The 22,021-nt window shown below is 60.1% G+C and overlaps 3 protein-coding genes across 6 annotated transcripts in view; 2 read left to right on the top strand and 1 right to left on the bottom strand.

Annotated features, from left to right (window-relative positions):
* The first annotated feature begins 701 nt into the window (after positions 1-701).
* Positions 702-3,946, top strand: GGT6 (gamma-glutamyltransferase 6). 2 transcript variants are annotated; one of them, XM_027519236.1, is made up of 4 exons: positions 702-1,192; positions 1,792-1,994; positions 2,084-2,201; positions 3,095-3,239. In XM_027519236.1, exons 1-4 carry the CDS (start codon positions 1,059-1,061, stop codon positions 3,237-3,239), a joined length of 600 nt encoding a protein of 199 aa, XP_027375037.1. In that variant the 5' UTR covers positions 702-1,058. The 2 variants fall into 2 exon arrangements, with proteins under 2 accessions (XP_027375037.1, XP_027375036.1); XM_027519235.1 differs by having other exon boundaries at positions 710-1,192; positions 2,084-2,197; positions 2,504-3,946.
* A 1,203-nt stretch (positions 3,947-5,149) lies between these two features.
* MYBBP1A (MYB binding protein 1a) lies at positions 5,150-20,318 on the top strand. The gene is made up of 26 exons (XM_027516679.1): positions 5,150-5,388; positions 5,566-5,664; positions 6,378-6,461; positions 6,552-6,626; positions 6,727-6,834; positions 7,796-7,971; positions 8,120-8,287; positions 8,399-8,516; positions 9,527-9,822; positions 10,055-10,165; positions 10,698-10,823; positions 11,031-11,198; positions 11,323-11,422; positions 13,445-13,541; positions 13,718-13,869; positions 14,198-14,284; positions 14,363-14,521; positions 14,623-14,802; positions 14,891-15,051; positions 15,989-16,241; positions 16,441-16,566; positions 16,640-16,708; positions 17,260-17,373; positions 17,578-17,679; positions 18,801-18,949; positions 19,111-20,318. The coding sequence occupies exons 1-26, from the start codon at positions 5,182-5,184 to the stop codon at positions 19,685-19,687; spliced, it is 4,062 nt and encodes a 1,353-aa protein (XP_027372480.1). The 5' UTR covers positions 5,150-5,181; the 3' UTR covers positions 19,688-20,318.
* The window catches only part of SPNS2 (sphingolipid transporter 2), a 37,650-nt gene continuing 35,810 nt past the window's right edge, over positions 20,182-22,021 (bottom strand). The window contains exon 13 of one of the 3 annotated variants that reach the window (XM_027516680.1): positions 20,182-21,755. In XM_027516680.1, coding sequence (XP_027372481.1) covers positions 21,245-21,755 — 511 coding nt within the window. In that variant the 3' untranslated portion in view covers positions 20,182-21,244. The remainder of the gene's footprint in view (positions 21,756-22,021) is intronic. The other 2 variants (XR_003506666.1, XM_027516681.1) reach the window with 2 other exon arrangements.

The following is a 22,021-nucleotide window of genomic DNA, read 5'->3' as shown; positions in this document are numbered from 1 at the left end:
GTTGATATGGGCGGGGGTGGGGGGCGGGTCTTTGTGTTAGCTTTGATTTGTTATGTGAAGAAGGACAGGTAGTCTGCTGAGAGTGTATGGCAGACGGTTTGGGGTTTGAGGCCCTCATAGTAGAGCGTGGTTAGGAGAGAGATGACTGGAAAAAGAAAGAGACTGCAGCACTCTTTGGAGTTACATAACTTTGCCAGAAAACATCTCCTTGACGTGAACCCCAGAGTGAAGGAGTCTGGGACACCAGGTTTCCAGGCTGGGGCTCACCAAGAGGTCTATGGCGCCACCTGCTGGACAAGATGTTCATGACATGCCCAGGGAAGTATTGATACCTTCACCACCCAAGCTGCTTCCCCAAATAGGGAAGCCCAGATCCCTGGAGTAGCCTCAGGCTGAGCCTTGACCCCAGTCAGAGACCAGACACCCGCCATACTGGAACCTAGTCACATGCTGAGCCCTGATCCAAGTCAATGTACTGCCGTCCTCTCTCACCCCTGTCCCTAGATTAGAGCCTGAACAGGAGAGATTTAGAGGTTGCACTCCCTAAAGGGGGGCTTCCCCAGTGGCTCAGCTGGTAAAGAATCCACCTGCAATGCAGGAGACCTGGGTTCAATCTCTGGGTTGGGAAGATCCCCTAGAGAAGGGAACAGCTACCCAGTCCAGTATTCTGGCCTGAAGAATTCCATGGACTGTATAGTCCATGACGTCACAGAGTTGGACATAACAGAGTGACTTTCACTTTCTTTCCTCCTAAAGGGAGGGACCACAGATGTCCTGAGTCTCAGGGCCTGTGGCTGTGGCCCCAGGATCAGGGGCCTCCCCTGCATCCCCTGCATCCCCTAAACCAGGTCCCCTGCCACGAGAGCCCCTCAGGCCCTGTGCCGTAATGGGGCAGGCTCACACACAGCCTCCCTGGCCCCGTGCCCTGCCCAGACCTGTTCTAGATTCCACACCACCCTTCCCCAGGGCTCCTCCACCTCCCACCCACCAGCCCGGGCAGAGCCTCCTGAGACTCAGCCTGGAAGACCGGCAGGCAGGAGGGCAGGCACCGTGGGACCATGGAACCCGAAGCAGGGCCTGTGCTCTACCAGAAGCTGCGGGTCTGGGAGCCGAGCCTGGAGTCCGAGGAGGAAGAGGAGGAGATTTCGGAGCAGCTCATTCTGGATGCCTCTGGGCCCCACGACTCCTCTGGGTGAGTTAGGGAGGGGTCTGGGCACCCAGTGACTCAGGCCTGAGGCTGGTAAGTCCCTCCCTCCAGAGCCTCTAAGGAGGGCCAGACAACTCTCTGCTTCGCCAGCCCCAGGAACCTTCTGGTTAAAGGCAGGGACCCCGCCCCCGCCCCAGCTTCAGCCCCAGGCCTGGCCAGTACCAGTCATTCCAAGGTCGTGCGACTGAAGGGACATTTGTACTAAGTCAGCCCTGCTGGCTATTCTGCCAAAGGCTCCCAGCCCCCACCCCCTGGTGCAGGAGGCACCTGCCGGGCAGGTTGGTTCTGGCTACACCTGGCCGGGCTCGGCTCCTGGAGTCTGCCAAGCCCCGCTCAGGCATCCCTCCAGACCGGCTGGACCCTACCTGTCCAACCCCTTCTTCTCCAGAGACCTTCCCCAAGCTCCCTCCTGTCTCCATGTCTCCATTCACAAGGCTGTGTCTTCTGCCAGGAGACCCTCTCTCCTTGGCAAACTTCTCCTCCTGCAAGCAAGACCAAACCTTTTGGGAATTAGTCCCTGGGTTCTCCGGGAGTTCGTGGGTGTCCTCCTGCCTGGCCCTGGCTTAGGACATCACTGTCTGCAGGAACAAGGCTGGCCGTCTGCCCGGGGCCTGGGCCCAACTGGTGGCCACCCTGCTGTTGCTGGCCGTCGGCTTCTCCCTGGCCGTGAGGCAACTCTGCAGCAGTGGTGCCTCTCCAGGAGCCTTGGGCTCTGGGGCCCCTCCAGCCAGCGGGCACTCCCACAGGCCTGGCGTGTACCACCACGGCGCCATCATCAGCCCAGCAGGTCAGTGCGAGGAGTAGTTCAGGGGAAGAAGGCGGGGGCATCACTGGCCCCAGCTCCCCACCTCAAGACAGCCCCCTCTTTCACTGCAGCTGAGTGCTCCCGCCTGGGTCGAGAGCTGTTTGTTGCTGGGGGCAACATCGTGGATGCTGGAGTTGGAGCAGCCTTGTGTCTGGCAGTGGTCCATCCTCACACCACAGGGCTAGGTCAGTAACCCACAACCCCAAGCAGCGACCCCAACCCTGGGCCTCAGCAGTGACCTGGAACTCGGGCAGTCAGAAGCCCTGACCTCAAGGCTGGCTGGTGAGCAGGACCTAGGACTTGGGCAGTAGCCCCACCCCTAGGTTGTGACCCTTGATCCCAGATCAGTGTGATCTCGACCCCAGGCCTGGTTACTGATCCCCGTCTCCAGGCCTGGTCAGTAACTACTAACCACAGGCTAAGTCATTGACCCTTCACCTGGGACTACCGAATGCCCCTGACCCCTGTGTGACCCCTTTGTCTCCTCCCAGGTGCCACGTACTGGGGCCTCTTCCACAATAGCTCCTCGGGCAACTCCACCGCCCTGACATCGGGCCCAGCCCAGACCCTGGCCCCTGGCCTGGGGCTGCCCTCAGCTCTGCCCGCCCTCCACATGCTGCATACTCACTTCGGCCGCCTGCCCTGGCCACACCTGCTGGTGGGCCCCATCTCACTGGCTCAAAAGGGCTTTCTGGTGGACACATCCCTGGCCAGCGCCCTGGCAGCCCAGGACACCAAGGGCCTCTGTCCACTACTTTGCCATGCTAACGGGACACCCCTGGGCCCTGGGACCCAAGTCACCAACACCAAGCTGGCAGCTGTGCTCCACAAGGCCTCACTGGCCCCCACCCCAGACCTCTCCGGGGATGCCCTGCTGAGTCTGCTGGCCGAAGACCTGGGGTTGGAGGGCCCCTCAGTCGGGCCCAGGCCCACCTTGGAGCCAGCCCTGCAGCTACCTTTGCCCCAGGGCATCCTGTTCACCACCCCCAGCCCCTCAGCTGGCCCAGAACTGCTGGAGCTGCTGGAAGCATCTCTACAGTCTGCAGGGCCCAGCCCTGCGCCCTGCCCAGCACTCCCGCAAGCTGCTGCAGCCCCCAGGAGCAGTGTCCTGGCCACCGTGGACAGCAGCGGCTCCGTCCTCCTTCTCACCTCCTCGCTCAACAGCTCCTTCGGCTCTGGACACCTGTCCCCAAGCACCGGGGTTCTACTCAGCAACCTGGTGGCTGAGTCTGCAGCTGGTGCTTGGGCCTGTCCCCTCATCTTTCGTGACATCTCAGATGACACAGAGGTTGATGTGTTGGGGCTGGTGGCTTCAGGGACCCCTGCAGCTGCCAGAGTCATGACTCACGCTCTGCTCAGCCACCTGGCCAGGCCCCAAACCCCAGACCAGCAAGGACCAACAGAGAGCCCCAGAGCTTGTGCCCAGGGGACCCTGCTCCAGGTGGCAGCCCACACGGAGCACGCCCATGTCTCCAGTGTCCCCAGTGGCTGCTGCCCCTTCCAGGGGTTTTAAGGTGGGGCAGTATCTGCAAGGGTGGACAGATAGGGGGTCTCAGGGGTCTGCCCCCTGGAGGCAGGGGCAGACAGCCCAGCAGCAATGGTGTGCATAAAGAGTGTGCGTTCATTATGTGCCCGCCGCTGGCTCACTTCCGGCCTGATATGTTGTCTGGACTTGAGTTCCGGCTCTTTCTTTAACTAAAGAATCTGAGGATAATGAAGAAAGAACACCAGGAACCTGGAGACAGGCTTGAGTTCAGATCCAGCTCTGGGAAGGACAGGTGGAAGAAAGCCATATCCCTGCCGAAGCTCTGGGTCCCTGGGCAGAGCAGGCAGATCCTGGGGGCATGCTGGAACCTCCATGCTCCCCTCCAGGCCACACTCCACTGATCTCCCTCAACCAGGCTGGAAACAAAATAAAGATCAAGTCTCCTGGATGCCATGTGCCACTCTCACTTCTTGGTTAATTTCACATCAGCTGTTGAGGCTTCTGGGCTCCGACCACAGGGAACACAGGAGACTGCCACCCAGGGATGCAGAGCCAGGCTAGTGTCTTTCTGCTCCTCGCTGCTCTACTCCCCTGCCTCCTGGGGCAGCTCACATACAAGGGAAACCAGTTCTCACTTTCTGAAACTGATAAAGCAAGGAAGGGGTTTGAGACAGTGAGTAGGAGGTGTCCCAAGGGGGAACAAAGGGGGCTGGAGCTGGATGTGTGGTTTCAAGGCCGGGTTGGCCCTCACCTCCCCACCTCCAAGAGGGCTGGGTTCTCTCTGAACTACAATCCTCCATAGGTCAGTTCTCAAACCAAGAAACGGGTGGCCGTTAGCACTCCTGCCCCACATTGTAAAATGAATGTATCTCTGATTTACTAGAACTCAGTCCCGCCACCTCCCTCTCGCTGCTGGCCCCCCACCTCCCGGACAAAGAATTCTTCCCCCAGCCCAAATGGTACCACAGTCTACCCACTTATGTTAGCCCCAAGCCTAGCATCCCTCTAGCTTCTGTCACCTCCCACCTGTTCCAGATTAGCTGAAATTTTCTCAGAACTTGGTTCAATCCAGCTGGTATTCCTGCTTCTACCTCTGCTCTCCTTCAATTCATCCTCCACACAGCAGCAGAATAATCTATTAAATGTGTAAATAGGGGAATTCCCTGGGGCTTCCCTGATGGTTCAGTCGGTAAAGAATCTGCCCGCGATGTTCAATCCCCAGGTCGGGAATATCCCGTGGAGAACGAAATGGCAACCCACTCCAGTATTCTTGCCTGGATAATCCCGTGGACAGAGAAGCCTGGCGGGCTACAGTCCATGGGGTCGCTAACACTTCACTTCACTAGAGGTACCGTGGTTAGGACTCGGCTCTCCCACTGCGGAGGGCCGAGGTTCCATCCCTGACCCATCCCTGGTCTGGGAAATAAAATCCCACAAGGCGGGGGGCGTCGGGGGAGTTAAATAGGACCAAGGCTAGTGCCTGCATAAAACCCTCCGGTGATTTCCTATCACAATCAGAATGAACTCCGAACCCCTGAGCTCCAAGAGAGCGGAAGAGCCACACCTCCCCGCCCGCCCCGCCCCTGTCCAAGCCAGCTCCGCCCCCAGCCGACCCAATTCATTGCGCATGCGCCCCGACCTGACCTGGAAGAGGCTGCTTGCGAGCCCACGTGTTCGACGAGCATGGCGGAGCCGGCGAGTATGGAAGTCACCGAGCCTCTGGCTCCGGGAGAGGCCCAGAAGAGCGGCGTCCGGCCTGCCGACCGCCATGGCCTGCTCAAGCACAGCCGCGAGTTTTTGGACTTCTTCTGGGACATTGCGAAGCCTCAGCAGGAGACGCGGCTTGAGGCCACAGAGAAGCTGCTGGAGTATCTGCGTGCAAAGCCGAAGGTATGGTGGCGGGACCTGGGGCAGGAGCAGCAGAGATCCCGGCAAGTAGCGGCGGGCTTGGGGTCACGTGGTCGCGAACCTGGACGCCCCAAGTGAGCGCGCGCCGAGGAGTGGGCATGGGCGGGTGCCAGACCACCCTTCTCACTGGTCCACCTGGGGATGTGTTTGGTTCCTTAGGGATCTTCCGAGATGAAGTACGCCCTGAAGCGCCTAATCACTGGGCTCGGGGGTGGACGAGAAGCAGCCCGGCCCTGCTACAGTTTGGCCCTGGCACAGGTGAGGTGGTGGCCCCTGGAAGGTGTCCACCTGTGCTGGTCAGAACGGTGGGGGAGTGAGTGAGCAGAGCAGATGTCCCCGCTGCAAGGGAAGTGAGGACTGACAAGTAGGGGTAGCATCTCAGGCTAGCCGATGGGAGGTGTGCCCACGTGGATGCGGAGAAAATTGTGTAAGCAAGGCCTTTGTGCAGAGAAGCCCAGGCAGGCAGAGAGAGGGAGGTTGAGGCTGTTTTTGGGTACCTGGGTTGACCAGCCTCCGAGGTACATGTACTGGCGGTGCTAAGCTCTGGGGTGAATTCTCTTACCTCTACAGGGTTCAGGACCCTCTTCTCCCAAGGGGCACACAGCTAATTATAAGCCATATCTAAGGAGCTTGGACAAATGGAAGGCCTCTATAGACCCAGTCCTTGAAGACCAGTCTAGCGGGAGCTCAGAGCTGGCTGTGGGGACAGCGTGTTTGGGAATCACAGTCTAGTGGCCAAAGCACCCCAGCTACACATGGGACAGGGAGACAGGGGTCCGCTCCATTCACAACTGTGTTCCATCATCAGCACTGCTCAGAGGCGGGTAGGCAGCTTCAGAGGCATCTTTGGGGCGGGAGCAGGGGCCCAAGGCCTGCTCCCAAGGGCAGAAGTTGAAGGAAGAAATAGAGATTGACGTCTGTCGGGATGTGGCAGGGCCACTCCCCCTGAGCCTCTCTCTTCCTCCTGGCAGCTATTACAGTCTTTCGAAGACATCCCCTTGGGCAGCATCCTGCAGCAAATACAGGAGAAACATGACCTGCAGAAGGTTAAGAAGGTGAGAGTTAGCAGCCCCGGGGATATCAGCAGTCCCCCAGGGTGGGAAATGCTTGGGTCCTTCTCACGGGTGCCTGGAATCCTTTTCTAGGGGATGATGAGACCTGCCCTCTTTGGAAACCTGTTTGGGGTGCTAGCCCTCTTTCAGTCAGGCAGGCTAGTGAAGGTAAGAGCTTTGAGGGTTCTGGGGGTATGTGGACTGGCTTGGAGTGGTGGGGGAGAGTGGCACGCCCCGCTCATACCCTCTCTGCCTCTGGGACCACCAGGACTCAGAAGCACTGATGAAGTCGGTGAAGCTGCTGCAGGCCCTGGGCCAGCATTACAACCACCTTCAGGAACAGCCCCAGAAGGCCCTGGTGGACATCCTTTCTCAGGTATGGGCTCAGCAGCTGTGGAGCCTTGGGTGACTAACACCACCCGTCATAGAAGAGCATGAAGAAGACACAGGTTAATGCATGGAAGTGCGGTACCATCCCACGGAAGCATAAGTATGGAACGTGATGTTTTGTAGTAACTTTCCTTAAAAAGTAAGAAGGAAAAGGGATGTGGTTTAATAACATGGTTTAGCCTAACATCTAAAGCATTTTCATGTGCAGTCAGTATCAAAAAACCTATGGAGATTTTTTACATTGTTTATTGTGGTAAGTCTCCAAAATCCAGTATGTTTCATACTCTCTGGCATATCTCTGTGCAGAATAGCACATTTTACATGCTCAGTGTCCACATGTGACCAGTGGCTTCCGTACTGGACCATGCATTTGTAGAACAGTGCCTGACGTGTGCCCAGTGGGTTACACATGTTGGCCATTGTTGTTTTGGGCAGAGCTGGCCCCTCAGGGGTCCCCACTGCCCTACTTGGGAAGTGGAGGTGGGCTAGTACCTAGAATCCTTGCTGTGGTGAAAAAGCCAGGGACTGGCACATCCCAGGCCAAGGCTTTCTGCATAGCCCTGGCCACAGAGCTGGAAGGACCTGAATTCAAATCCCAGCTCTTCACTGGGGACTCCTTGTTTCAAAAAAAAAAAAAGGCTAGCCCTGTAAAACCCAAAAGAGGAATAATTAAAAGGGTGGTCCTGGGCTAGTTAGCATCAGTGGGGTGCTTATTTAAACCCAGTTTCCAAGGACTTGGGAATTTGAGCTTTTTAAGAAATCCCCTCTGGTGATTCTGTGCCTGACAAGGTGGATTGTGACTATCCCTTCTCAGGCTGTTGCTGTGCCGGGGGCCTTGGGGGAGCCTGGGAGGTAGAACAGGGCCCAAAGAGCTCACCTCACAGCAGGACAGACAAAGGATGCCGTGAGGGCGCCCTCCACACCCCCAACCTGTCTCTCCATGCCAGGTCCCGGAGGCCGCGCTGCAGGAGATCCTGCCCAAGGTCCTCAAGCCTGACTTGAATTCAGTGCTCGGCTCCCCTGAGCACCTGGAGCTCTTCCTCTTGGCCCAGCAGAAGGTGCCCGAGAAGCTGGAAAAACTGATGGGACCGGTCAACCTGTTCTCGGACGAGAACATCCCCAGGTGTGAGGGCGGTGGGCAGGTGGGCTCTCCATCCACAGGTTTGCACCATGACCCGGGGTTGGGGGTCCATGTGGCCCTAGATGCCTGGCCCTTGTTTGCTGGGGAATGCCCCCTGAGTCTTCTTCACCCCCACCCCCCACCTCTGCAGGCTGGTGACTGTGCTGAAGACGGTGGCCAACTCTGTGAAGAAGGAACGCAAGCTGCCCACCGTGGCTCTGGACCTGCTCCGCCTGGCGCTCCAGGAGGACAAGTTCCCATGGTTCTGGAAGGAGGTTGTGGAGCAGGGGCTCCTGAAGAAGCAGTTCTGGCCGGCCAGGTGCGTGGGCACTTGACCTCTCCCTGCTTCCCATCCCCCCTCCCCTGTTTGATGAGCAGGGCTGGGTTAGGGGGCCGAGGGCTCTGACCAGGCCTTGTCATGTGCCCCCAGCTACCTGTGCTTCCGCCTGCTGGGTGCAGCCCTGCCCCTGCTGTCCAAGGAGCAGCTGCAGCTGGTGATGCAAGGGGACCTGATCCGACATTATGGGGAGCACATGGTCACCGCTAAGGTGAGCGCTGCCCCTGTGGCCCAACCCTGCCGGAAAGGGCCAGGTGACTGGGCTGCTTCCTGCCAAGAGGTGGGAAGGGATCAGCCAGCTTCCAGAAAAGAGGGTGGTTCTTGGTGTCAGTGGTCCTGCCTGGGATGGGCAAACACAGCTGCCCCTGGGAGGAGGGGCTGGGGACCTGGGTGTCCCCCACCCCTTCATCTTCCCCTATGAACCGAGAGTGGCAGGGTCAGCCCTTCTGCCCCCAGGCCGCTCAGCCCAGGCTTGTACAGCCAGCAATCTGTCCAGAACCCCCTCCACCCCAAGCTGGTGTTACAGGAATACTACCCACCAGTGCTGCTTTGAGTACGCCCACATGCCGCACACTAAGCTAAGTGCTCGACGGGAATCGAGTAGCGGTTAAGATCAGGGAACCTGGGACCAGACTGCTGGGTTCCTGTCCTGACACACACTAGCTGTGTGACCTTCCATAGGTCGCTTCCCTTCTCTGTGCCTGCTCCTGCTTGTCCATGAGCCAAGGAGCAGGACCTTCTTTAGAGTTGTGAGGATAATCAGGCTAATATCCACAGGCGCTTAAAGTAGTGCCTGGTGTGCAGGAAGTGCTGCTGGGTTTGCTTCTAGCTCATTCTGTCTTTACCGCCAAGCTTTGGAGAGCTGCCATTCCCCTCTTCCGAGTGAAGGACAGGCTCAGAGTACAGCGCAGGGGTTAAGAGCTCCACCGGCTGGGGGACCAGATGGACTGGGGCCGAGTCCCAGCTCCGCCAGTTTTAGTCCTGTGACCCTCAGAAGTTGCTTCCAAGCTTTCTTATGCTTCATTTTTCTTCATCTGCAAAACAATTAGAGGTGCTAGGACAAAGATTGTCCCAAAGACTAAACGTGGGGGCTCCTGGGCGACCCAGCTGGGTACAAGGGAGGGGACTTCCTAGGCCCCAGGGAACCTGTCGTGGAAAAGGCTGGGGGTGTGTTGGACCCCTCCTGGCTGGTGACCCCAGCGCTGTGCCCGACTCTCGCAGCTCCCAAAGCAGTTCAAGTTTGCCCCGGAGATGAACGAGTACGTGGGGGCCTTCCTGGAAGGCTGCCGGGGCGACCCCGAGCGGCAGCTGGCCCTGGTAGTGGCCTTCACGTCCATCACCAACCAGGGCCTCCCTGTGGTGCCCACCTTCTGGCGGGTCGTGCAGTTCCTGAGTCCCACCGCCCTCAAGGGCTACGTGGCCTGGCTGCGGGACATGTTCCTCCAGCCTGACCTGGACTCCTTGGTGGACTTCAGCACCAACAACCAGAAGAAAACCCAAGACACTTCGTTCCATGGGTGAGTGGGTCTGTGGGGCCCAAAGGCCTGGACCCTGCCTCCCAAATACCTTGGTTCCTCGGGCCAGAGAGAAGCCACACCTTTGCTCTTAAAGGCCTCAGTTTCCTCACACGTGGCCCTGTGCTGGGGATCAGGGCGTTGGGGAGCCTTGGTTGATTTTCCCGTCTCAAGGGTAGGAGACACCCATTTCACCACCTCTAAGCGGTTTCCGAGACTTGTCTCCTGCCCACAGGCCCGAGCGAGCTGTGTTCCGGCTGCGGAAGTGGATCATCCTTCGCCTGGTCAGCATCGTGGACAATCTGCACGTAGAGAAGGAGGAGGCGCTGATCGAGGAGGTGGCCAGGTACGGTCCCGAGATGTGCCTGAACCCCGACTTCCACGGTGCAGCGGCCTCATGTCTGACCTGCTGTGGTTCCCTCCTGGAGCCAAAAGCCTGAGGGTCAAGTCATCCTTGCCCCTTGGGCAGGAGGAGATTGGGGGAAATTCCCCAGGGAGTCTGGGTATGGCAGGGGGGGCGGAGCTCCAAGGTTCAGGCTGGCTCAACGATCCCCCCGCTGCCTTTGTGTATCGATGTCTGGGGGTCCTTAATGACGACACTGCTGCTGCTACTCACCCTCACGGCGGCCCTGAGACGGGCAGGAGTGGCGGTGACCTGGCCGAGGCCACGCATCTTCGCATCTTTGGTTCCAAGGGAGGGATGCTGGTCCTCTCCTGGTTCGGGCTGGGCTCTGTTCTGCTGGGGCTCCAGGCCTGAGGAACGTCCCTCTGTCGTCATTGCCTCCTGGCCCCAGGCCCTCGGTGAGGCCACCCGAGAGTGGCTGGTCAGGATGGTGGCACTGACCGAGGGCACACGGGTATCCTCCCACCCTCCCCAGGTTTTGTTTCTTCCACTCGTTCTTCGAGACAAAGAAGCCCACGTCGCATATCCCCGAGTCCGAGCAGCACTTCACCCTCCCCTTGGATGGCCGGACACGGGAGGTGGTGTGCGGTGCTTTCTTCAGGTGGGCACCGGGCAGCCAGGGAGAGGCTTGAGGGTGGACGAGTGGGCGGGGAGGTGGCCTCAGGCAGGATGGGCGCCACTCTCTCCAGCTCTGCATCTGAGGCCCAGTGAGTTCCAGGGGCTCAAAGTGTGGGGATGGAGTAGGGTGGCCGTGTGTACCAGCCCAGCCCATGACCCTGACCGCCCCCGCCTACCCCACCACCACCAGTCTGCTGCAGACCCTCAGCACGCAGTTCAGGCTGGCGCCGGAGCAGACGGCAGACGGGCGGCCCTGGACCTACCACTTGGTGCAGTTCGCAGACGTGCTGCTGAATCACAGCCGTAACGTGGCTCCACTGACAGCCTTCACCACGCAGCAGCGCCAAGCCTGGGACCGGTGAGAGGGCGTGGTTGCCACCCATGGGTAGAACCTCCCGGGGTCTGACACTGGACACATGGGTGGGATCCCCTGGGGTCTGACGCTGGCTGCGGTGGCCTGAGAGCATGCTCATCTCGCCCAGGATGCTGAAGACGCTGAAGGAACTGGACACCCTCTCTTCAGAGGCCAAGGCCACTGCCTTCCAGCACCTGCTACTCCTGGTGGGCATCCACCTCTTTAAGGTACAGCGGCCTGAAGTGGAGGGGGCTTACAGACCTAGGGTCTGCGGGGGCCAAGAACTGCTCTGTGGAGCTGAAGGTGACAGGTTTCCTAGGCTGACTGCTCCTGGTTGGAAGTACAGCCCAAGGGGAAAACCACTCCATCCACTTACTGGACACCAGCTCTACCCTGGGCTTCCCTGGTGGCTCAGACAATAAAGAGTTTGCCTTCAGTGTGAAAGACCCAGGTTCAGTCCCTGGGTCGGGAAGATCCCCTGGAGAAGGAAATGCCTACCCACTCCAGTATTCTTGCCTGGAGAATTCCGTGGACAGAGGAGTTTGGCAGAGGAGTTTGCAACCATGGGGTTGCAAAATCAGACACAACTGAGCAGCTAATACACACGCTGTATCCTGAGCTTTCTGAGCAGTGTCCCTTGTTATTACCCACAGATTGGAGGCAGGCACGTTTCTGACAGGTGGGATAATAGACTCACAGAGGTCAGGTAACTTACCCGAGGCCACACAGCTTTTGGCTGGGGTTCAAACATGGGGCTCTGACTCTACTATCTCATAGGACCTCCCCAAACTACCTTACTGGCCAGGGGTGGTGGATGTCGAGGAGGGCGGGGCCTGGTTCTGGGCAGACCCGTCAACCAATGGGGATGCTTCTTCTGTCTGTCTGTGGTCAGTTTGAAGTGGAGCCAGGATTTTTCTGTTTAGCTTTTGCATGTTTGGAATCTACAGTGGTGAGTTGAGGGTAGTGTGTGTTTTTCTGGCGCCGCCCTCCCATGGGCTTCTATGTTCTATCAACTATATTTCTCATGTCATGGGTACCTCTTCTCATAACCGGTTCTGTAAAACCCACTTCGTTTCCTTTTCTGTTCTTTCCACAAAGGAATTTTGACCATGTGTGGAACTTAGTGCCGACGGTTGTTTTGACCCTTGTGGTTTCCTCTGGCTGTGAACCCAGGTCTCTGGAGGTTTTCCTCTCAAGTTGTACAAGCCTCTTGTGGGTTGCTTCAGGTCTTCAGTAGTCTCAGGAGATAGGACTCCCTTCTGGCCTCTCGGCTGAGGTTTTTGCTTCCAGGCCTTGGCCACTCAGCCCAGCTCGTGGACAAGCAGTGTGGGGAACAGTTGGTCACCATGCCCCTTCCAGTCCTTGGCACTGGACATCCAATAGGGGCTGCCCAGACCCTGGACCTCTGAGCTTGACATGGATGAAAGCTACCCGGCCGCAGCCAGGACGCTAGAGGCAAAGATGCCCGAGGCTTTTGAGCCCCTGTTCTGGCCTTCCTTCCACCACCCCCACCCCAAATATTAAAGCTGCCCTGCAACATTAAGGAGGGAAAGTCTGCCTTTTTGGTACTAGCAGTCAGTCATTTTCAACTCACTGGCTGGTAGCTGGAGTCTGGTCTTATGCTTCAGCAAAATAGACTTGAAAGGACTGTGAAAGTTGTTCAGTTGTGTTCGACTCTTTGTGACCCCATGGACTATACAGTCCATGGAATTCTCCAGGCCAGAATACCGGAGTGGGTAGCCTTTCCCTTCTCCCAGGGATCTTTCCAACCCAGAGATCGAACCCAGGTCTCCCGCATTGCAGGCAGATTCTTTACCAGCTGAGCCCCAAGGGAAGCCCAAGATAGACTTAAGTTAGTTTAAATTAAATTTGTTGTAATTGGTCATTTCCAGTTCTTTTTGTAACGATGTCGAGCCAGGTGTGGTGGAAGAATCTAGAACTGCAGATAGGAGTCTGGGACCTGCTGGTGCCCTGTGATCCTGATCCAGCCTGGGCACCGGTGGGGAGGTTGGGCTTCATCTTCCGTGAGGCTCACAGACTGTGTGTCTGGATGTTAGGTCATCAGCTCTTGGGCTGCCCCTGGGGTCTGGCTGTAGCCCTCTGCTCTAGATTGTGAGGGGGACTGGCCAGGACAGTCTGGAGTCTTCGGGGCCTTGATACCAGCTCCTCCCTCTTGGTCACTCCCTCTCCCAGCTGAGCAAAGGCTGGGCATGGGGCCTGGCCCCTGATTTCTGTCCTGTCCCACACAGTCCCCCGCAGAAAGCTGTGACCTCCTGGGCGACATCCAGACCTGCATCAAGAAGAGCCTGGGGGAGAAGACCCGCCGGACCCGTTCCAAGGCCACCAGTGGGTCGTCGTCCCTGGGGCGGGGGCGGGTGATGGGCAGACAGTAGGACCCAGCATGGGGCGCTCAGACCTGCTCCAAGGCCACCAGTGGGTCGTCGTCCCTGGTGGGGGGTGTGGGGGGTGATGAGCATGGGTCACTGGCACCCTGCCCGGGCTCACCCCTGCCCTGCTTGCAGACCCCCAGGAGCTGCCGTGGGTGGAGGTGCTGGTGGAGATCCTGCTATCCCTCTTGGCCCAGCCCAGCCACTTGATGCGCCAGGTGGCCCGTAGCGTGTTCGGCCACATCTGCGCCCATCTGACCCTACGTGCCCTGCAGCTCATCCTGGATGTAAGTGGGGGCCTCTGGGGACGTGGGTCCCAGGATGGGGCTCTCTGACCCCAGGGCTGCTGCGTCCTTGCTGTGACCTGCATGGTTGGGGGGTGGGGGCCTCCTTCAGAGTCTTCTGCTATGCACCCCTGACTCAGGGTCAGGACTGTCAAGGACACTGCAGGGAATGGCTTTCTCTCCCAGGCTCCATCTTCCTCCCTGAAATGGGGACCTTTGGCCAAGACTGGACGGGACGGGGTGGGAAGGCAGTTGAGAAGGTCCCGGGGCCTGAGGGGGTGGTGAAGGGGCAGGGACCGCAGACGCGACGGGCACCTGGGACTCCCCGCAGGTGCTGAACCCGGAGGAGAGCCAGGACGAGGACGACAACGTGGTGGTGACGGACGACTCCGAGGAGCAGCTGCTGGGGGGTGCGGAGGTACTTGTCAGCAAAGGGCAGGGGGCGGGCGGACGCCCGGTGGGCCACGCGGAGGCGTGACACACGGCCCCCCCACAGGACAAGAGCTCGGACGGCGAGGACAGCAAGGGCAGCAAGGTCTCGGAGAGCGAGGAGGAGAGCGATGACGACGACAGCGACGAGGAGGACCGAGACGGGGACGTGGACCAGGGCTTCCGGGAGCAGCTGATGGCGGTGCTGCAGGCCGGGAAGGCGCTGGTGAGTGGGGGCTGGTCCCGGCCCCCCGTCCCTCTGCTCCTTCTCCTGCACGAGGAGGGGCTGCTCACCAGGCCTCTGTCCGCCCGCCCTGCACCCCCCAGGGCGGAGCGGACAGTGAGGATGACAACGACGATGAGGAGCTGGGGGACGAGGCCATGATGGCCCTGGACAAGAGCCTGGCCAGCCTCTTTGCTGAGCAGAAGCTGCGCATCCAGGCCCGGAAGGACGAGAAGAACAAGCTGCAGAAGGAGAAGGCGCTGAGGCGGGACTTCCAGATCCGGGTGAGCCCAGGGCCCTGCCCTCCCCCTCACCACGCCCCTCCCCCTGCCCTCGCCCCCACACCTGGCTGAGCTCACCTTCTCACTACAGGTCCTAGACCTGATCGAGGTGCTGGTGACCAAGCAGCCCGAGAACCCCCTGGTTCTGGAGCTGCTCGAGCCGCTGCTGCTCGTCATCCGGCGGAGCATGCGCAGCAACAGCAGCGCCAAGCAGGAGCAGGACCTGCTGCACAAGACGGCCCGCATCTTCACGTGAGGGCGGCAGGGTGGGCCCGGACAGCCGGGCCGGGGGGCTCCCGGAGGGAAGGGGTGGGAGCCAGGGGCCCGCATCACTCAGGAGCCTACATCACTCAGGAGCCTTCACCCATGTGTTCCTGCAGTGCTTAGCACAGGGCCCCCAGTCCCATCGATGCCCTCAGGGTCACTGTAGTTGGGAAAGCAGACTTGGTGCCCAGTTGTGACAGGCTGGGGCTGTGGCAGCGAGTGGACGGGAGATGGGACACCTAACCCAGTCTTGAGGGACTGGGGAAGGCATCCTGAGAGAGGTGTCAGCAGTGCTGGGGGCCGTGGAGCTCGCTCATCCACCCAGAGACCACAGGCAGAACAGGAAGGCGTGTCTGACACAGTCAGAACATAAGCAGCTTGTGGCCTGGCCGACCTCAGTGTTGAGGGGCCACAGAGGCCTTTGCAGCAAGAGCAGAGGTGGGGTGAGGCAGGGTGGGCGCAGCTGGAGCAGGGAGCCCAGCCACGGAGACATAGATAGCAGGTAGAGTCCTGCTTCCTGGGGAAGGGTGGGGGAGGACAGTGTGGAGACAAAGGCCTGACAAGAACTTGAGACGGGGGTGTGCCCCCAGTGTCCTCACCTCACCGGCCCAGGTCACACTTTCTCAGCTCGGTCTTTGCTCAGACACACACTGTCCTGAGCACACAGACCCTGGTTTTGCTTTACAAAGGGCCTGGAAGCCACTGTCCCCATGGGGCTGAGGACCACATCGGGGTGTTGGGGTATCACCCAGGGAGCCAGTTTTCCTCTGGCTTCTCCTCGGTAGATCTGTGTGTGGCCCCGGGCCTCCCCCCGCAGCCTCAGTCAGACCCTGTCTTTAGGGGTCTGTTTCCCACCTGTGAAGTGGGGCTCGGGTCTGCTGGGGTGGGGGGACGTTGTGACCAGCTCTGCCCCTGCCCCCCGCAGGCATCACCTGTGCCGCTCCCGGCATTACTGCCGCACGGCCGGCGACCGCGTGGAGACTCTGTACGCCCGGCTGGAGCGGCTGGTGCAGCAGGCCGGCCAGCAGGCTGACTCCTCCGTCGCCCTCTACCACTTCAACGCCTCCCTCTACCTGCTCCGCGTCCTGAGGGGCAGCACCGTGGACAAGCCCGCCCGCAAGGCCCAGAAGAAGGAGAAAGCCAGCAAAGACGCCAGCTCCCAGCCCCAGGGCCCGGAGGTGAGCAGACCTGGCCTGGGGAGGCTCGGCCTGAAAGCCCAGCGCCACTAGATGGGAGCGCGTCCCAGGAGGCGGTGGGGCAGCCAGCCTACCTGTTTGCTTCCCTGGGACCCAGCCTTCAACCGTCTGTAGGCAGCCCAGGCTGGGCTCCCGTGCCAGGCCCCACTCCGGCATCACACCAGCTCTCTCCCTTGCTCAGGCTGCTAGCTGCCTGGACTTGAGCCTTGTGACCCCAATCTACTCGTCAGCACTGAGCTCCTTCCTGACCAAGCGCAACAGCCCCCTCACGGTCCCCATGTTCCTCAGCCTCTTTTCCCGGCACCCGGTGAGTATCGGGCGCAGCCGCCCCTCGGGCCGCTGTGGGGCCCCGTCCTCACTGCCCACCATTTCCTCCACAGATGCTCTGTAAGAGCCTGCTCCCCATCGTGGTCGAGCATGTGACGAGCCACACGCGGCCCCGCCATCAGGTAAGGCCTTCCCGGACCCCAGCCCCAGGTTTGTGTGAATACCCACTTGACTTCCGTCTTTGGTGGCTGTTTGAGAGGCTCAGGAACGCTGCCCTGGGGGACAGGGTGGGGTGAGCCTGCCCCTCCAATCTGGCCAGTCCCCCCAACCCCGCCACTGTAGGCCCAGAGTAAGTGGAGATGGGGGGACACTTCCCACATGGCCTGAGTCCTCTGGCTCCTCATAGGTCACGCCCTGGCCTGACGGGTATGCCTGGGGGTCAGGGTAGGAAGAGGGGGCTGGAGAAAGATGTCCCGAGTTAGTAGAGGGCCAGGAACCGTGTGCAGCTGACAGCCCTGCTGCCCCCCTCGGCCTCAGGTCTCCCCACTACCTGAGAAGAGCAGGTGGGAGCAGGCGATGGTGACAGCTGAGCCCAGAGCTTCAGTGATGACCCAGGCGGGCTGTGCTGGGCGCAGCAGGCAGCCCCGCCCGCACCCTCTCTTCAGGCTCCTGGAGCTCATGGGGGTCGCCCAGCGTGCCAAGGCTCCTGGTGACCACATTGCCCCCACCCCAGGTCCAGGCCTGCCTGCTGCTCCAGAAGACCCTGCCCACACGGGAGCTACGCGTGTGCTTTAAGGACCCAGAGTGGAAGCAGCTGATGGGCCAGACCCTGGGGAAGGTCACCGAGGTAACAGCCCTGCACTCGCCTCCCCTACCGGCCGGCTGTGGTCCTCGGGAACCCAGGGGTGAGGGTTGCTGGACCCTGTGCCTCGGGGTGGATTTGGAGTTCCCCCAGGAGATGTTTCTTCCCTGGGGATCCTAGTCTCTCACATGGGAGACGAGCTTCGGGCAGCTCTCCGGAGTGGCTCAGCCCAGCCGCCTTCTCCCCCAGATCCTGCGGACGCTGGGCGAGGCTGAGACCAAGTCAGGGCACCAGAAGGATCTGGCGGCCTTGGAGCTGCTCAACACTCTGTTCAGGAATTTCCATCATGAGGTGAGCGCTGGGCACAGCAGGAGGTCGCCAGGCGGGCAGAGCACACAGTCTGAGCAGAGGCTGGGGGGAGGTGGGAAGCCATTTGGGAAAGGGTCTGGATGCCAGGATGAGAAAACTGGGCTTTATTTATTTGAGGCGGGCTAGTGCTATACAGAGAAGGCAATGGCACCCCACTCCAGTACTCTTGCCTGGAAAATCCCATGGACAGAGGAGCCTGGTAGGCTGCAGTCCATGGGGTCGCTGAGGGTCAGACACGACTGAGCAACTTCATTTTCCCTTTCGTGCATTGGAGAAGGAAATGGCAACCCAGTCCAGTGTTGTTGCCTGGAGAATCCCAGGGACGGGGGAGCCTGGTGGGCTGCCGTCTGTGGGGTCGCACAGAGTCGGACGCGACTGAAGCCACTTGGCAGCAGCAGCTGTGCTATAACCTGTGCTTGGCCAGGGTAGGGTGAGCTGGTGCCGTGCTCCAGTGAGAAAGCTGAGAAGGGGCTGGGAGGGCTGGCGACCACGGGAGGACGCTGTTAGGTGGGAACCCAGGCTCCCAGACTTGCAGAGATGGAGCTGGGGTATGGCATGTGAGATGTGTGAGGACCACGGGGCGGCAGTGGGCAAATCTCTGGTTCCCCCAGCCTGGCCCAGAGGGAACGGTGTGGGGGTCCTCGGCGTAGACACTGATCAAAGCCCCAGTGCTCTAGCTTCCAGGAAGGTGCCGCGGGGGCAGGTGCTGAGCGGCAGGCAGGCAGATCCCGAAAAGCCACACCCAGAGTGATAGCAAAAAGCCAGGAGAGGGACCGTTCTGGAAGCCAGTGGCTTTCAAAAACACCCCACTCAGTATGTGACAGGGAAGGAGAGATGGGAAAAGGGCCTTTGGCAACCTAACGGTCACTGGGTGGTGCCCCCTGAGGTGGGTGGGCTTTGGGCCGTGGGAAGAGAGAACAGACTTGGCTCCCGGGACCCTTTTTTCTCCCCAAGGTGAGAGAGGCTAGGGAGGCACAGGCTAAAAGGCTGGCTGAGGGGCCACAAAGTGGTGGGTGAGGGTGGGAGGGATGGGGACCGGGATCTGGGGAGAGGCCACGTCTCTGGTCCCCACTGCAGCCACAGCCTTGCCCGCCTCTCTGCAGAAGCTGACCATGGACCTGACCGCCGTCCTGGGCGTGCTGCAGAGCCAGCAGCTAAGGCTGCAGCAGAGGCTACAGCAGGGGGAGCACTCGGCCGGGTCCAGCCGCCTCCACGACCTCTACTGGCAGGCCATGAAGTTCCTCGGAGTCCAGTACGTTTCAGGGAGGGCGGGTGCTGGAAAGACCCCCATGTTGCGTGCGTTCTGATGTCCTCTCACCCATCGTGGGAGCTTCAGGCAGCTTGAGGACGACAGAGGCGCAGGTCACCCCTGCCTGGGCCACAAGTTTCCTTACTCTGCTCACTTTCCCCCAGGCGCCCCAAGTCAGAGAAGGATACCAAGGAGGCCCCTCAGGCCACACAGCAGAGCCCCGTTAGCATGAAGCGGAAGAAAAAGGGCTTCTTGCCAGAGACCAAGAAGCGCAAGAAACATAAGCCTGAGGCCACCACGCAGGAGGCGGCGGCGGCCAAGCCCGAAGCCACCAGTGGGGACCAGCCCCCCAGCGCCGGCAAGAAGAAGAAGAAGAAGAAGAAGATGAAGAAGACCAAGTCCCCAGCACTGTCCCAGATGAATGGGACACCTGCTGCCAAGAGTCCAACCCCAGAGCCCCCTGCCGTGAGCCCCAGCACCCCAACCAAGACCCCAAAGCCACAGAAGAAAACCCAGAAGCTGGCCCAGGTAAACGAAGCCACTCCCCTGCCTCATCAATCCCCCGAGGAGCCAGTTGCCAAAAAACGTCAGAAGAAGCTACCCCAGAAGGGAGTTTCAGGCAAGTCACCACAGTCCGCGCTGCCTCGGAAAAAGGCCAGGTTGTCCTTGGCCATCAGGAGCCCCAGCCTCCTCCAGAGCGGGGCCAAGAAGGTGCAGCTGAGGAAGGCGAAAAAGCTCTGAGTGCCCCCCTCCACCCTGTTGTGCTCAGTCCTGACTCCTTGCAACCCCATGGACTGTAGCCTGCCAGGCTGCTTCTATCCATGGGATTTTACAGGCTAGAATACTGGAGTGGGTTGCAGTCATTCCCTTCTCCAGGGGATCTTCCCGACCCAGGGATCAAACCCGCAGCTCCTGCCTTGCAGGCAGATTCTTTACCCACTTCATCACCCTAGAGACTTTTTTTCACCATGATTTTAATAAACCTACTGTCTAAGGTTCCACCTTCTATGCTGGGGGTAGTGTGTCTGCTGCAGCAGGCATGGCCTGAGAGACCCCAGCCCTAAGCTGGACCCTGCTGCTGCTCTCAAGCCCAGAACACCCTTGGGACCTTGGCTCCCAGATGCTGTGGGCCAGGCTCAGGGCTCTGGTGTCTGTGTGGGTCGGGTACAAGTGTGACCACACCCCTTGCCCCTCATCCCCACCCCTCAGGCTGCTTTGCTGCAGGAGCCACCAGGGCATGACTTAAATAGCTTTATTTCTTCATTTACAAGAGGAATATATTTGGCTTCTCTCTTAAGACTCTGAGATTCACAATCAGCAGCTCTAAAAAATAAAGGAGCAGTTTGGCTTCCGGAAGGAAGAGGAAGCAGCACTTGGACCTGGTTCTTGTACAACAAGAAAACATTGCTGGGGCCCCGGGCTGAGGCTGGGGCGGGAGTGGAGGCCAGGCTGGTCTTCGGGGGAATCCCACCCCCTGGTTAAGCCCCCCTCCCAGGGTACCCCAGAGCTTGGTGGGGAGTGGGGTGCTCCACCAACTTACCCACCCCTGAAGCCATGCCAACCAGAAACTGAGCAGGGAGCACAAAGCTGGCTGGCTCTTGGGGTCTCCTGCCAGCCCCACAGGGCCCACCAGACCAGAACCACCTTGATGTGGTGGGGAGTGTGTGGCGCAGAGGGGACAAGCGGGGTGGGGGCGTGGGGGGTCTGATGTGAAGTTGGCAGCTGTACCCTGGTGTGTGGCTGCAGGGGTTGGGGCCTCAGCCACATGGAAATGTGTGAACTGAGCGGCTGACGTGCACAGGGAGGTGACTCTTGACTGCTGGCCTCTCCCGATGCACCTTAGCCTCCACCAGGCTCTTCCCAGCGACAGGAAGCTTGGAGGATGGCCGCTTCCTCTGGCAGCCAGAGCCCTGGCTCCTGCCCCACGGATTCTGGGAATACTCCCCTGGGCGCTGCCCCTGGAAGGGGTCCAGCCTCGGGGCAGGAGTCAGTTCCTGGCATCTGTGGGGATGGTCAGGCAGAGGATGGACAGTGGGGGTGCTTCGGTGGATCCAAGGAGCCCTCTAGGGACAGGGAACCCCCAAAGGTCTCAAGCATGGGGCACAGGTGGTATGTCGCTGCCACCAGGGCCTTCACTCCCGGTGATGCCAGCTTCCTGTCAGCCCAGTCCCCGACCTGGGAGACCTGACAGCCAGCCCAAGGTACAGACCAGTGTCCTCCAGAGTGACCAGCCAGGCTGGGAAGCGCCAGCAGCTTGGGTGCCCAGCTCTTGCCAGGTTGAGTTCAGTGTCCTCAAGGTCAGAGGTCCTCACCCACCCGGCCCTTGGGGAGCCAGAAGTGCCGCCCTGAGGCCTGGACCCCCTCCTTTCCGTGTAGTCCAGGGGCTGTTGGGTCTTCAAAGCTGCAGCCAGCACCTTGCCCAGCAAGCTGTATGGGAAAGTCCAGCCTCCTGGCCCCAGGGTCTGGGGAGGGCAAAGACGGCCCCAGGATCACATAAGCTGGGGACAGGCCAGCCTCTCCCCACGCACCCATAGGGGGCTGTCTTCCTCTGGGACCCCAGGGCCCCTGTGCTCCAGACTGGGGCCTGAGGGCAGCCTGTCCCAGGGCATGGCTCCAGCAGACACAGCCTTCCAGGTTAGTTGAGGACACAGCTTCTTGGAGCCACTGCCACTCAGCAGTCCCAGACCAGAGCCGGTGGGTGCCCTGCTGTGGGTCACAAGGAAAGCTTCGGGACAGCCTGGCAGGGCCAGGGTGCCGGGGGACACCTCCCAGACTAGGCAGGAGTCCGGGTCCATTATCCCAGCAGCACCTGGAGGGAGGGGGTCAGAGGTCAGGTGCAACGCCCAATCCAGGGCTCCCCTCCGGATCCTCCCGTTGGCAGGGACAGAGCAGATCTGCCACGGCCAAGGTGTGGGGGCAGCGACCTTGGATTTTCCTCTGCTGGGAAGCTGAGGCCCCCCGAGGCCAGGCCCAGAGGAAGGTCCAAGTAGGAGTTGGGCTCTGGCACCTCCAGGAGGATTTGGGAGGATGGAATCCAGAACAGCAGGGAGTTCCTGGCCAGTCCGCACCCTGACC

The sequence above is a fragment of the Bos indicus x Bos taurus genome, chromosome 19, assembly GCF_003369695.1.
Source record: "Bos indicus x Bos taurus breed Angus x Brahman F1 hybrid chromosome 19, Bos_hybrid_MaternalHap_v2.0, whole genome shotgun sequence".
Lineage (NCBI taxonomy): Eukaryota > Metazoa > Chordata > Mammalia > Artiodactyla > Bovidae > Bos > Bos indicus x Bos taurus.
Note: the sequence above shows the minus strand (reverse complement) of the source record. Positions and strands in the feature narration are given on the sequence as shown.